The sequence below is a fragment of the Lygodium microphyllum genome, chromosome 3, assembly GCF_053477565.2.
Source record: "Lygodium microphyllum isolate KBCC chromosome 3, Lygodium_microphyllum_v1.1.10, whole genome shotgun sequence".
NCBI lineage: Eukaryota > Viridiplantae > Streptophyta > Polypodiopsida > Schizaeales > Lygodiaceae > Lygodium > Lygodium microphyllum.
The window spans coordinates 162,772,012-162,784,101 of NC_141137.1; the positions used below are offsets into that span (position 1 = coordinate 162,772,012).

General features: G+C 43.9%; 1 protein-coding gene across 2 annotated transcripts in view; it reads left to right on the forward strand.

Annotated features, from left to right (window-relative positions):
* The window catches only part of LOC148039106 (hyperosmolality-gated Ca2+ permeable channel 2.3-like), a 139,332-nt gene extending 130,383 nt beyond the window's left edge, over positions 1-8,949 (forward strand). For both annotated transcript variants that reach the window (XM_087674994.1, XM_087674993.1), the window contains 2 exons: positions 7,747-7,980; positions 8,453-8,949. In XM_087674994.1, the coding sequence (XP_087531120.1) occupies positions 7,747-7,980; positions 8,453-8,623 (405 nt within the window). In that variant the 3' untranslated portion in view covers positions 8,624-8,949. The remainder of the gene's footprint in view (positions 1-7,746; positions 7,981-8,452) is intronic.
* Positions 8,950-12,090: the final 3,141 nt, after the last annotated feature.

Below are 12,090 nucleotides of genomic sequence, written 5' to 3' on the forward strand. Positions count from 1 at the left end.
TACAGTCCACATCCTTAATCGATCCCCTACTTCGGCCGTGGAAGGGATGACTCCATTTGAGGCTTATTTTGGGGCGAAGCCAGATGTTTCTTACTTTCGAGTCTTTGGGTGTGATGCCTATGTTCACATTCCCAAGGCTCACCGTGATAAATTTGAAGCGGCTTCCCGAAAACAGGTATTTGTTGGCTACAGCTCCCAGTCCCAAGGCTACCGCCTGTATGATCCCGTCAAGCAGGATGTGTACACTAGCCGTGATGTGCGGTTTGTGGAGGTTCCGGCTACTTCAACGGGTGAGGAGCATCCCGTTCTTGGAGATCTAGGGGAGAGTTGGGCTCCTTCTACCGTTCCACTGGAGCCCGTGCCTTTTGATTATGATTCTGTTTCTGACACAGAGTCTACTGTTCCACCGGACACCTCTGAGGAGTTACCACCGGTGGATATTCCAGAGTCTTCTGCTGATGGAGAACGACGAGGGGAGGTTCGGCCTCCTCCTCGCTGGGCCCGTGACACACTCCGTGATTCAGGGATCGAGGGGGTTCCTGAGGAGTGGGGACCGCAGGATGGTCCGCGGCGGTCACGGAGGCACCAGGCGCATTCTTCGGAGCTTGTTTGCTCCAACTATTGTTTGATGTCCCGTCTTATGCTGGATCGAGAACCCACCTCCGTGAAGGAGGCTTTACAGTCCGCCCCATGGAAGAAAGCTATGGAAGCTGAGTTGGAGGCTATTGAGAGGAATGGCACTTGGTCACTCGTGCCACGCCCCCCGAAGAAGAAGGTGATTGGAGTCAAGTGGGTCTTCAAGACCAAATATCTCAGTGATGGTACTTTGGATAAGCACAAGGCTCGCCTTGTTGCTAAGGGTTTTGCACAGCGCCCAGGGATTGACTGTCATGACACCTTTGCCCCCACAGCTCGTATGGCAACCATTAGAGCTGTTCTTGCTTTGGCTGGTCATAGGAGATGGCCTGTTTATCAGTTGGATGTGAAGTCGGCCTTCCTGAATGGTGATTTGAAGGAGGAGATCTACGTTGAGCAGCCTCCAGGCTTTGGTTCTTCAGATGGGAAAGTCTACAGGTTGAAGAAGGCCCTGTATGGCCTCAAGCAGGCCCCGTGAGCTTGGAACGAGAAGATTGATTCGTTCCTCCAGTCTCAGTTGGGATATCGGCGGTCCAAGGCCGATCCGCAGCTGTATGTTCACACTTCCGAGGATGGTTGTGTGTTGTTTGTATTATATGTTGATGATTTGATTGTCACAGGTGATGATGCACAGCAGGTCCAGGAGACAAAGTCAGCTTTACATCGGACGTTCGAGATGACGGATTTGGGGCTACTCCATTTCTTTTTGGGCCATGAGATTTATCAGTCTCAGAGGGGGATCTTTATCTCCCAACAGAGATATGTACATGAGCTCTTGGTGTCTTTTGAGATGGAAGATTGTCGGGCCCTCTCTACTCCTATGGATTCGAACTGGAAGGCCACTTCCCATTCAGCTTCTCCTTTGGCGGATGCGTCCCGCTATCGACAATTGATTGGGTCTTTGATATGGCTTCTCAACACGAGGGTTGATCTCTGTTTTGCTGTTGGGCTCTTGGCAGGGTTCATGAGTGAACCTAAGACGGTGCATTGGCAGGCTGCTCAGAGGATACTTCGGTATCTGAGGGGGACGTCTGATTTGGGGATTGATTACCCCGCAGGAACAGATGGGTCAGATCTTGTACTTGCAGGTTGGAGCGACTCGGATTGGGCAGGTGACATGGACCACAGGCGGTCTACTACAGGTTACTGCTTTACTTTGGGTGCAGGTGTTATTTCATGGAGTAGCAAGAAGCAGCCCACGGTAGCCCTTTCGTCTACTGAGGCGGAGTATCGGGCCGCGTCTTCCACCACATGCGAGGTTGTGTGGCTTCGGAGATTGTTGGAGGAGCTTGGGTGCCCCCAGACTCGTCCTACATTGCTGCGATGTGACAATGAAAGTTGCATTGCCTTGGCAAGGAACCTGTTTTTCATGCCCGGACGAAGCACATTGAGATTCAGTACCACTTCATCCGAGAAAAGCTTCTGGATGAGACCATCACTGTGGAGTATTGCAAGACGGAGGACAATCTTGCGGATTTGTTTACGAAGGCGCTTCCTCAGGCTCTACTTCGGCAACATTCCAGATCCCTCAGGCTTTTGCTCTGTCCAGGCTCTGAGAGGGGGTGTTAGAGATCATAGCCTGCACAGTCAATCGGACTGCCACGTGGCAGTCCGACTATCTGCAGCCCAGTCGGCTGCGTTTAATGCAGCCGACTTGTTTCCAGGCTGCGCCCTGTTTCTGGCGCCCCAGTTCGTGGCAGATTTCGACTATTTAATAGTCGACACTTTCAGCAGTCTACACACACTTCTTCTCTGACGCAGATTACAGACCGGTGACGCGCAGTCTCTGTCTCTGTTCATAGATTTCAGACAGCAGACAGTGCAGACTGCAGCAGACTTCGAGGTGGACAGCAGGTCGCATCGTCGAGGTGGAGACACGCAGTCCTGTGCACTGCGCCCATTGTATATCTTTGTATTCAGCATTCTTTATACAGCAGATCTTCATCGTCCACTGTCTCTTTCTCTCCCTTCTCTCTCTGCGTTCTCTCTCTCTCAGTCCTACGCTTCCGCACCGCTGCACTCTGACAGGCTCCGTGGGGAGTGGATAGCATCCTTGTGATAGATCTTTACGTTAGCACATATCACCCCAGCCTAATCCTCCTTCCTATGCAATCCGCTAGGAGTATGGCAAGGCTTGCATAAGACCTTGATTTAGAGGCCTCCAATTCCTCAGGGGGAGATCGGTGGCAGGTAGAGTGGGTGGTGCCCCACATGAGGTGCTATTTATAGTCCAAACTTGTAAAAGGCTAACCCTCAACTAAGGTCAGTAGGAGGAGGAGCTACTAGTTATTCCTTGGAGGATGATTCCTATCACTAGACACCAGGGAAAGACTTGGTTGTTGGACCTCTACATATCCTGGAGTGAGTTCTAGGAATGGCGCCTTTGGATTCGGAAGAGTTGGCCTCTTGATGAAGTGGAGTGGGACCTTGGAGAGTGGCTTTGGCCAGCCACAACGGTTGCCAAGAAGCTTGCTGTAGTAGTGTGTTTAACGGAGTTTAATTCCCACTCACCTCACGTTGATTCCATGATAAATAGCCATTTATTGGATTACAAGTGTGTTTTGCACCACTGCAATTGACAGTATTCGCATTGTCAATGCCGATTAGAGCAATATAGAGGACCGCAACTTGCAAGCAAAAGAAGAGATAAGAATATAAAGAGTGTGCATAAATCATGGTACGAAATAATGATGTAGGTGGACATGGATTAAATACCCTTGCATGGTAGGCACTAGGGGGAGCACAACATTACTGAGGTTGGGCCTTTTGGCAACATTGGTGGGATAGTTGGAGGCTACGGAGGGTGTTATGCTTCTTATGGTTACTATCACATGGAGGTTTGACTCGTGGGAGTTGGTTGGTTTAGATACAGTTGGATGGAGTTTGTAAGCGTTGTCCTTTGTAGCACTTAGAAACTCCAACACGTTACCTCTACTCTTGTGAGACAACACAGTTGGTGTGGAGAGGAGCATGCCGTATTCTCCGCTGAGTGGCACCTGGCCTAGGATTTATATCCTGAGGGGCTGCCTATAGTCAGCCAAGGCTGCTACTTACTATATGAGGCTGAGATGCATGATATTTTTTTTCTAATTGAGGCAGGCTCTTTTGCTATGGTCAGCTTGGAGGCACTACCCATCCATCAACTAATTAGAGCTGAGAGCAAAGCGTTCGGATGTGTGGGAGATTATTGGGAGCCTCACAATTAGGCACATCTGAAGGCACATTGTTAGTTGATCCTTCATAGCTAGTGCCTGTCCATATATGCAACTTTGGTAGAGCCTTGGAACTCCATCATCCACTCCCTTCACGGCTGCTAGGATCGGGTGTAGGGTGACTATACACCTAACACTCGATCTCATGAGGAGCTGTGAGACCATTTCTTATATGCATGGGGTAGTCATGATGTGTTCTTTGCAATGCAGGCAAGCAACCCTAGGTGGCAATACTCTCCATTCCCTCGACTACCTTGAAAAGCTTGTATATATGATTCTAGTCAATCAAAATATTCCTAGCAATGATACCAGTTATGAGCTCCCATTTATGGCAATGCCCATGAGTATACATTGACAATGAAAAATCCAGTGTGGCAATTATCTTTAAGAGTTGACTTGGTATCATTTCATGTGTATCCTCATATCCATAGGTTGGCCCTTTATTCGTGACCCATGTAATTGTCTCCAATCTCATGATCATAAAGTTTAGTGTGTTGTGAAACACCATCTCAAGGAATCTCTTCCATATTTGTGAAGTCCTTGGACAATCCCATTTGCAATGTCTTTGTTTCTCCTTTGGCTCGTATGTGACTAGATCTTTGCCTGATCAAGTGCCAACTGCTAGGCTCCTTTGTGCTAATAACCACAAAAAGAGAGAGATCTTTCTGAGTCTAAAGCTATCCTCATAGTGTGATATTCTATGCAATCCATTTCTAAGTGGTGTTTGACATCACCTTGCCCTTGCTCATTTGTATCCATCTCCACGATCTGGTGGTATATTCCAAGAAGGGCATATCCCTTGGTGCGTCTGCAAAGGGATCTCTCCAAACCCACGCCCAAGGGCCTCATTGTAATCTTTGAGTGGGCTCCTCCCATATGCCAAATAGCTCTTTTGACTTCCATCATGCATGTTGCAAGGTTTGGGTCTAAATATTGGTCCTATCACAAGGAGCCACAACCCTAATCCTCTACCAAGAGTAGCTTGTGAACTGTGATTGAACCTAATTCTCTCTCTTGATTATGCCATCCTTATGTAGGGAAAAGGTGGTTCTCTCTGCTTGTAGCTATGATAGAAAGAACAAATAAACAAAAGACACGTGAAATGAAACAATAAGCAAACAAAAGACTCATTGAATAGGAGAGCTAGAATGCTCTTGCATGGTATATGGTGACCTATTGTCACAATCCAGCACCCTCTGAGTGCTAGTGATTCTGATGTGCCTTGCTCTTGAATTAGCTTAGACTTGTCTCCAAGGTGGTATTTCAGTTTCTCTCAACAACCTTGATCAAATATGCAACAAATTTGTCCGTTTACACTCTAGTCTAGTGTGATGCATATGAGTATATAGTATCCTTAGTCCAATCGACTTACAAAAGTGACATTGAAAGTGCAAATCGGATGTCACATTGTTGCACACTGCAAACAATATGTGTAATATGAAAGACTCAACTCCAAACTGATCCATTCACTATCAAACCAAGTAAATCCAAACTTGCACTTTGGGCTTGCACTGTTGCTACATCAAACTAGCATTCAATTCATTCTGAAAAGTGAAGGGCAATTGCTTTGATCCTTGCTAATGCATTCCATTAGGTACTGCCTTGCATTTCCCTATTTTTTCAATGCATTTCTGGTAGTAGTGTGGCTGTATTTCAGCAATTTCACGCAACATAACTGATCCAGGTGCATATTGACCTTGTTACCTTCAATTTTTTGTTCCAATCAATTGTAGGGTGTTAAAAAATGCATATAAACACTTTAGCTTGCTAAACCCTAAAAATGGTAGCCGAGCATTTGAGCCCAATTTCACAAAGCACTTGCTTTGACAAGTGTCCTGCATAGTCTCCATGCAATTCCACATTGTTCTTGTTACAAATGAAGGGATTTCTCTAGATTAAACTGTGAGAAATTACTTTCTTTGCAACAACTTTATTTAGAAAGTGCACGAGGCTTGAGAAGATAAGACCAATTAGCTTCCTAGATGAGTAACTAGCTGCGCCTTGATCAAATCTTGTCTTTAACTAAGGCCTAATTAATGACTTGGTCATTAATCATAAGTGACACGCTCGTTGGACCAAGCTTAAGCTTAGGGCTTGTATTACAACTCAAGTGAGTTGCTTACTAGGTGAAATTTTCAAATGATCATTGTCTAAGGTGTCATTGCAATGGTCACTGGACCAAGAGCTAGGGATACTAGAATAAGAGTTCATTTCAATTAAAGATTGGACGCCAACATAAAAGGTAACAAGGTCATTAAGTACCTATGGATTAGTTATGTTGCATGAAATTAGTGAGATACACCCATTTGTACTAATTTAGAGCATTCAAAGTGTGATTGTATCTCTTTTGATATCGAACATGTGTGAGAAATTTAGGGAAACACAAGGCATGACCTAATGGAATGCATACGTCAGGGATCAAAGTAAATGCTGGTTGTTTTCAGGCATAAATTGAATGTTGGTTTGCAGTGTTAGTATTGCGGTTCTGAAGTGCGAGTCTAGACTTAATTTGACTATGAATTGATTGTGCAAACATTAGGGAAAAGCACTAGGATTGATGCATGAACAGGGCTAAGGCTTTGTAGATGAAAAAAATAAGCATGAAATATTTTGCCATTTTATTTGTCTAGTCCATTTTTAGAAAGATCTCCTAGGTTTCTTTATAAAAGCAAGAGAATCACATGCAAAAGAGGAGAATATGATAAGAACTTAGTTTTGTTGTTTCTTTCTCATGTAGAGTTTACATTTAAAGATTTTGAAGATATTTTGGGGTTTTTGAATGTTTTAGATGTGATGAATATGTCAAATTATCATGATTTGGAACAGAAAACTCTCTACAAGAACTACATTAAGCTATATGAAACCTCTTGACACACAAAACTTTGTATTTTGATATGTGTATTGTTTCCCATTGGCTACAGAACAATCCCATTAATCAAGAGAACATCTTGGTGGCCATCTCAAGAGAATGTCTATCATTGATGTTTTTGACCTGGAGGGATCTGATATGTTATGTTTTATATAACTGTTGTTACATCACTTGACCTCTTGGAAATCTTATGCTATATGCCCAAGGCTCAAGTTTCTAGCAAATCTTGCTATACTTTGTATGATGTTGCACTAGCATTGCCTTATGTGCTGTTGAACGCTTTGACAATCTATAGAGCTTAAAATCAGCTGCTAATTTTTAGCTAGAAGCACTACAAAATCATCAAATAGGGGGGTGCATTAACACAACCCTAGCCAGCCACTCTGCAAAACCTGCACACGAAACTTGTGTCTCCCCAAAGCCCCCAAAAAAAACACCCCAAACACAAAAAAAGGGGAAAACGGGAACTGATCCTTATTTCTTGTGTGTACCATGCACATTTTTGGCCTGTTTTGCATGTGAAATGCATCCAAAACTCGTGACAAAACCCCTTCAAATAGTACATCAAAACTCTTACAATTTTCACATTTTCTCTTTACCCTTGAATGCACTTTTAAAGGTTAAGGCTGTAACAAATTCAGGCCTGCTAATATATGCATGAGGTATTCTTAACAAGAAAGTTCTTATAAACCTCTCTTCATAGGTTGTGATGAACACACCGAAGTTCTATATGAGAACAAAAGTTTCTACAATTATTAGTACAAAAGATGCAACTAGCCTTTTTATCCATACTTTGGACTTTAAACACAATCTAGAAAGTAGACTATCACATTACACTAGTTTATTAAATAATGCTGGACTTTGGTAACTTTGTGTTGTACTTATTTGTCCCTTACTGGAGTCTCTTCTAAACTTAGGTTTTTATTTTCCAAATTCTCATCTGCATGCTAAAAATTTAGTAACACAGTTCATTTGTGTAGTCTCTTTTGTGTTTACCTTGTGGATGACTTAGCTGTACTGTATCTGCAGTTGCTAAACATGTATGAGCCAAGGTATGAAACAGGGGGGCAATACTGGCCCCATGTACACAATCGTATAGTCTCTACATTATTTATGATGCAAATCATATCTGTGGGCATATTTGGAGTCAAGAACAAAGCATCTGCCTCATCATGTTCTATACCACTACCAATTTTGACTCTCATATTTCATCATTACTGCAACTTGCGATTTTCTCCAGCTTTTCAAGTTCTCCCAGTTCAGGTGAGTGATGGTATTCCTGTCAAGCTCATCCAATTTTGTGCAAATAGTAAAATAGGTTCAGTGTATACAGCTTTGTATGCTATTTTAAACAGCATCCTTGCAACTAACAAAGGAACCATGCATTCTTGGAGGCTCAGTCCTTTCATTCCTACAGCTACTTTTAGACAAATGCTGTCGGCATCCTTATATAATAGCTCTGTATTGGGTATATAGATGCTTTGTTCCTACAGCTGCTTCAGACACTCACTGCAGCAATCCTTATATTCTAGCTTCTATACCGGTGACATAGATGCTTTACATATGGACGTGCTTTACCACTTTTTGACTTATTTGAGTAGAATTTGTCATGAAGTCTATTACCATAGTATGTTAGTAAGCTATAAACACTGGTTTCACCCCCTCTCCATGTGCAAAGTAGCACTAGTGCAGGGAAGTTCCATAATCAAGGTGTTTGTTTTGTTCTTTGTTGCAGATCACAATGCCAAAAGATAAAGAAGATGAGCAGGAGGGTCTCAAGGAGGGCATACTTGAAGCACTGCAGACAGCATACTTGTGCCCTTCCTTGAAGCCTGTCGACATAAGCATTGCTGGAGGCGACAACTATGAACCTCTTCTTTCATCACACCTGTACTCTAATGCCTGAGTTTGCTGCCAATTCACAGAGTTATATTGCTCCTTAATCACCATCTGGTTGTGGCCAGCTTCATTTCTCCTCTAGGGAGCTAGGTGTGTGTGTGTAATCATATTTATTGTTTCTGCACACATATTACTTGGAGGGTGTCTGATTATCAAAATTCTGGAGGATGAGGAAGAGAAGAGAGGCTTTTCTGTGGGCATGGAATTCAGCCATTCTCTTCCATACTGCCCCTTATATGGTTTTTGGCATTGCAACCCACCGGATTGGTTGTTCTCACAACCATTGTATTTGTGATGTACTTAGCTACTCTTCATAGAGTTCCTTGTACTTTATCTTAGGCTTTTTGCTGAGGTGTTATTAATAGAATTTTCTTTTCTTGAAAGAAAATGTGTCTGTTGGATGGATGTAAATTGGTTGCAAAGCTTTGGATGCTTTCCTCTAGAACACATACTGGGCATGATAATCTAAGATGCATTGATATAGCTATTCAGAAGCCTGAAATCTTGTAGCCAAAGTTGCATCCACTTCAGGTGCTTTCCCTTTTCCAAAAAAAAGAACAAAAAAGGAAGGAAGACTGTGGACCTTAAGAAAGATATTGCTCCCACAATCTCCGGAATGATTTTCCTTTAGTTTCAATGCTCTGGTTTTGTCCCAATACAAGGTCTTGATCCAAGTTCAAAGTAGATTGTTTGCTTTGTTCAGGTTTGACAAAAAGCCTTAAGATGCTGCTATTGTTATGGCTGGCTAAAAGAGTATTGAGGTTTGATTGCCCTTGTGGAGAAAGCTGAATTTAGCGCAGTGGTGCAGAGCAGCAACCGTTTTAGGTTCTTAACTGATATGAAAAATTCCCTGAGATACAGAAATGCCACCCCATCAGATGACCATTCCTCTGCTATGAGTTGCAGGATTTTAGCACCTCGACAATCGGACCCGAGAGGTCTATGGCCTAACCTATGTGCAGTCAACCAAGTCGATAATCCACTCTGTATTAGCATCAAACATTTCTTTCACTATTGGAATTCATGTCGGCTGTTGATTTTTTGGTAAACGACCAATGATGAGGGGTGCCATGAATCCCACATACCATCTCCATAGACGTGGAAAAGGTAGAATAACCATTCGCTAGAAAGAAACCCTCATCAATCCCTTGTCGTTTGGAAGGCATCTTTTATCTTTATCTTTTATCTTCGACTCTCATCTCTCTCTCTCTCTCGGCATTTCAAGATCTCTCCCATGCTGCCTCCTCAATCCTTGCTAATATCAATATCAAGATAGCTATGGTATATTGTTGAGGATGATTGCTCCATCATCGATAAACATATATTTGCGTGGAGGCCAGCAAGATGTATCGAAGGAGGTGGGTGTCGCATAGTACGTCAACTTCCAGGGGAGAGTGGCAGTTTGGGGGTGAAGCACTGGTAGGCGTGGTGAAGCACTGTTAGGCGTGGCAGCATACGAGCTTTAGTAGGAGGTGTATGAAGAACTTGGCACGGCGGTGAGCTTGACGAGAGAGAGAGAGAGAGAGAGAGAGAGAGAGAGAGAGAGAGAGAGAGAGAGATTATGTAACTATTTATGTAATCTGTGAGTATGGTTCGCTGATCATCCATTGTAAGTCCATACTCGAAGCTGCATTCTGTAGTACATGCTGAGCATAAGGTTCCCATTATTAATCCATGTTATCAGAACCAAGCATTGTAAGAATACAAGGAATACGAGAAAAGAAGAGGTAACACAGAGGGAACATTGTCGGGAACAAGACATTGACTTGGTCATCATGCCTTGATTCACACAAAAAGACCTTTACCTATTGCATGTTGTCCTGCCTTTCCAGATAAAGCACTGGAGGCCTTTGCTGTGCGTTGTCGGCAAAGAATGGGAGACTCATTTGTGCAGCATGGCAACAGACCTCATCATCATCTTTTTTTTTTCCTTCGCCTCTCCTTCTACTCCTCCCTAAAATATGTTTTAATAGAAACTTCCTCTCTCTCTTATGTGGATCTATGGGTGGGCAGGAGAGGAAGTGGAAGCCACAGGGTGGTCGGGCGACCCGGGAGGGGGGGAGAGGGGGTGGGAGCATATAACAGGTGTGGACGGTTGCTAATGCAGTGGGTGGGTGCGGAAGCAATGCAATAGGGCTGGATATGATTTGATTTAGAGGTGGCAGGTGGACGGATGTGGAAGTGACGTCTGAAGGGTGGGCAGGCGAGGCAGTGGCAGGAGAGGAACTGGAAGCCACAGGGATGTCGGGTGACCCAGGGAGGGGGGCGTGAGAGGGAGAGAGAGGTGTGAAGTTTTGGAACAAATTTCGGATTTCGCAGCAGATTTCAGAGAGAGAAGTTTTGAAGCAGCAGATTAGAAAAGAGGAGTAGAGCAAAGCGCAGATTGCAGAGCAGATTTCGGAGCAGAACAGTTCTCAGATCAGATCAGATCAGATCAGATCACAGATCAGATATCAGTCGGATGATTTGGCGAACATAACCCCTGTATTTTGCTGCTGCAGTAGTCATGTCTGGATTGAACACCACTTTTATCGATCAGATGGTGGAGGCTTTAGGGCCCGAATCAGATGCTGAAGAGGGGGAAGAAATGGTTCCCTGTACCGAGATTGCAGTCCTTTGTTCCGAAGTTCAACCCAGCCCTGATGTGCAACCGCGAGTCCACAGCAAACATGCTTTTGATGCTTTGATGGAAGACCATGAGGAACCTCCGCTAGATGGTCACCAATTGCACTCCTGTGCACAGGTCACGTCTACCATCGAGGAATCATGAAATCACGAGATTCAGACTAGGTGCTAGTTCGCTACTAGGAGATTATGTCCAACACACCTGTGAGACCTTCCATGTCAAGGATTAGGATGATGTTTTGGAAGCTATTCTGGATACAAAGACAGTGTTGTGTTCATTTTTTGCATCTTATGAAAGAGGGGTTATCCTATTCTTTATAGGCCGAATCCCAGTGCTTTCTTGGATTTGCCATTGGAAGAATTTCCTTCTATTGGGTGATTGTGGAAGAGATTTTTATGGGAGCATGGGGCTTTTATGAAGTAATGTTAAAATTAGCCACACTCCGTAATAATCTCCTAGCCAAAGTGCCTTTGTTTTTTGATTGCTGTCTTGTTCATCCCGTGCCTTGGTGGCCGTTGGCTGATTTTCAGTCCTTGCTTCAACAAGAGTGGCCGGTGTGGGTAGACGTGAACGCTTGCCTTGCTATGTATTGGCCTTTGCTAAAGGAAGCTATGGCAGCTATTGGTACAATATTGGTGCCTCCCAGTTTAAGGCCCACCAATTGCAATCGCATGCGTATGTTATGAGAAACCTCTTGCAAGAGGTCTAATTGGTTGCAACTAAATTGCCCTGGCATGCTATCATTGCATTTTCATTTGAAATGGGGCACTTTTGTTAGCCATTGTTTCTCTTGTGGCCAGTTGGGGCATTTTATGGCTAAATACTTAGAAAAACATGTAGCTCTAGTG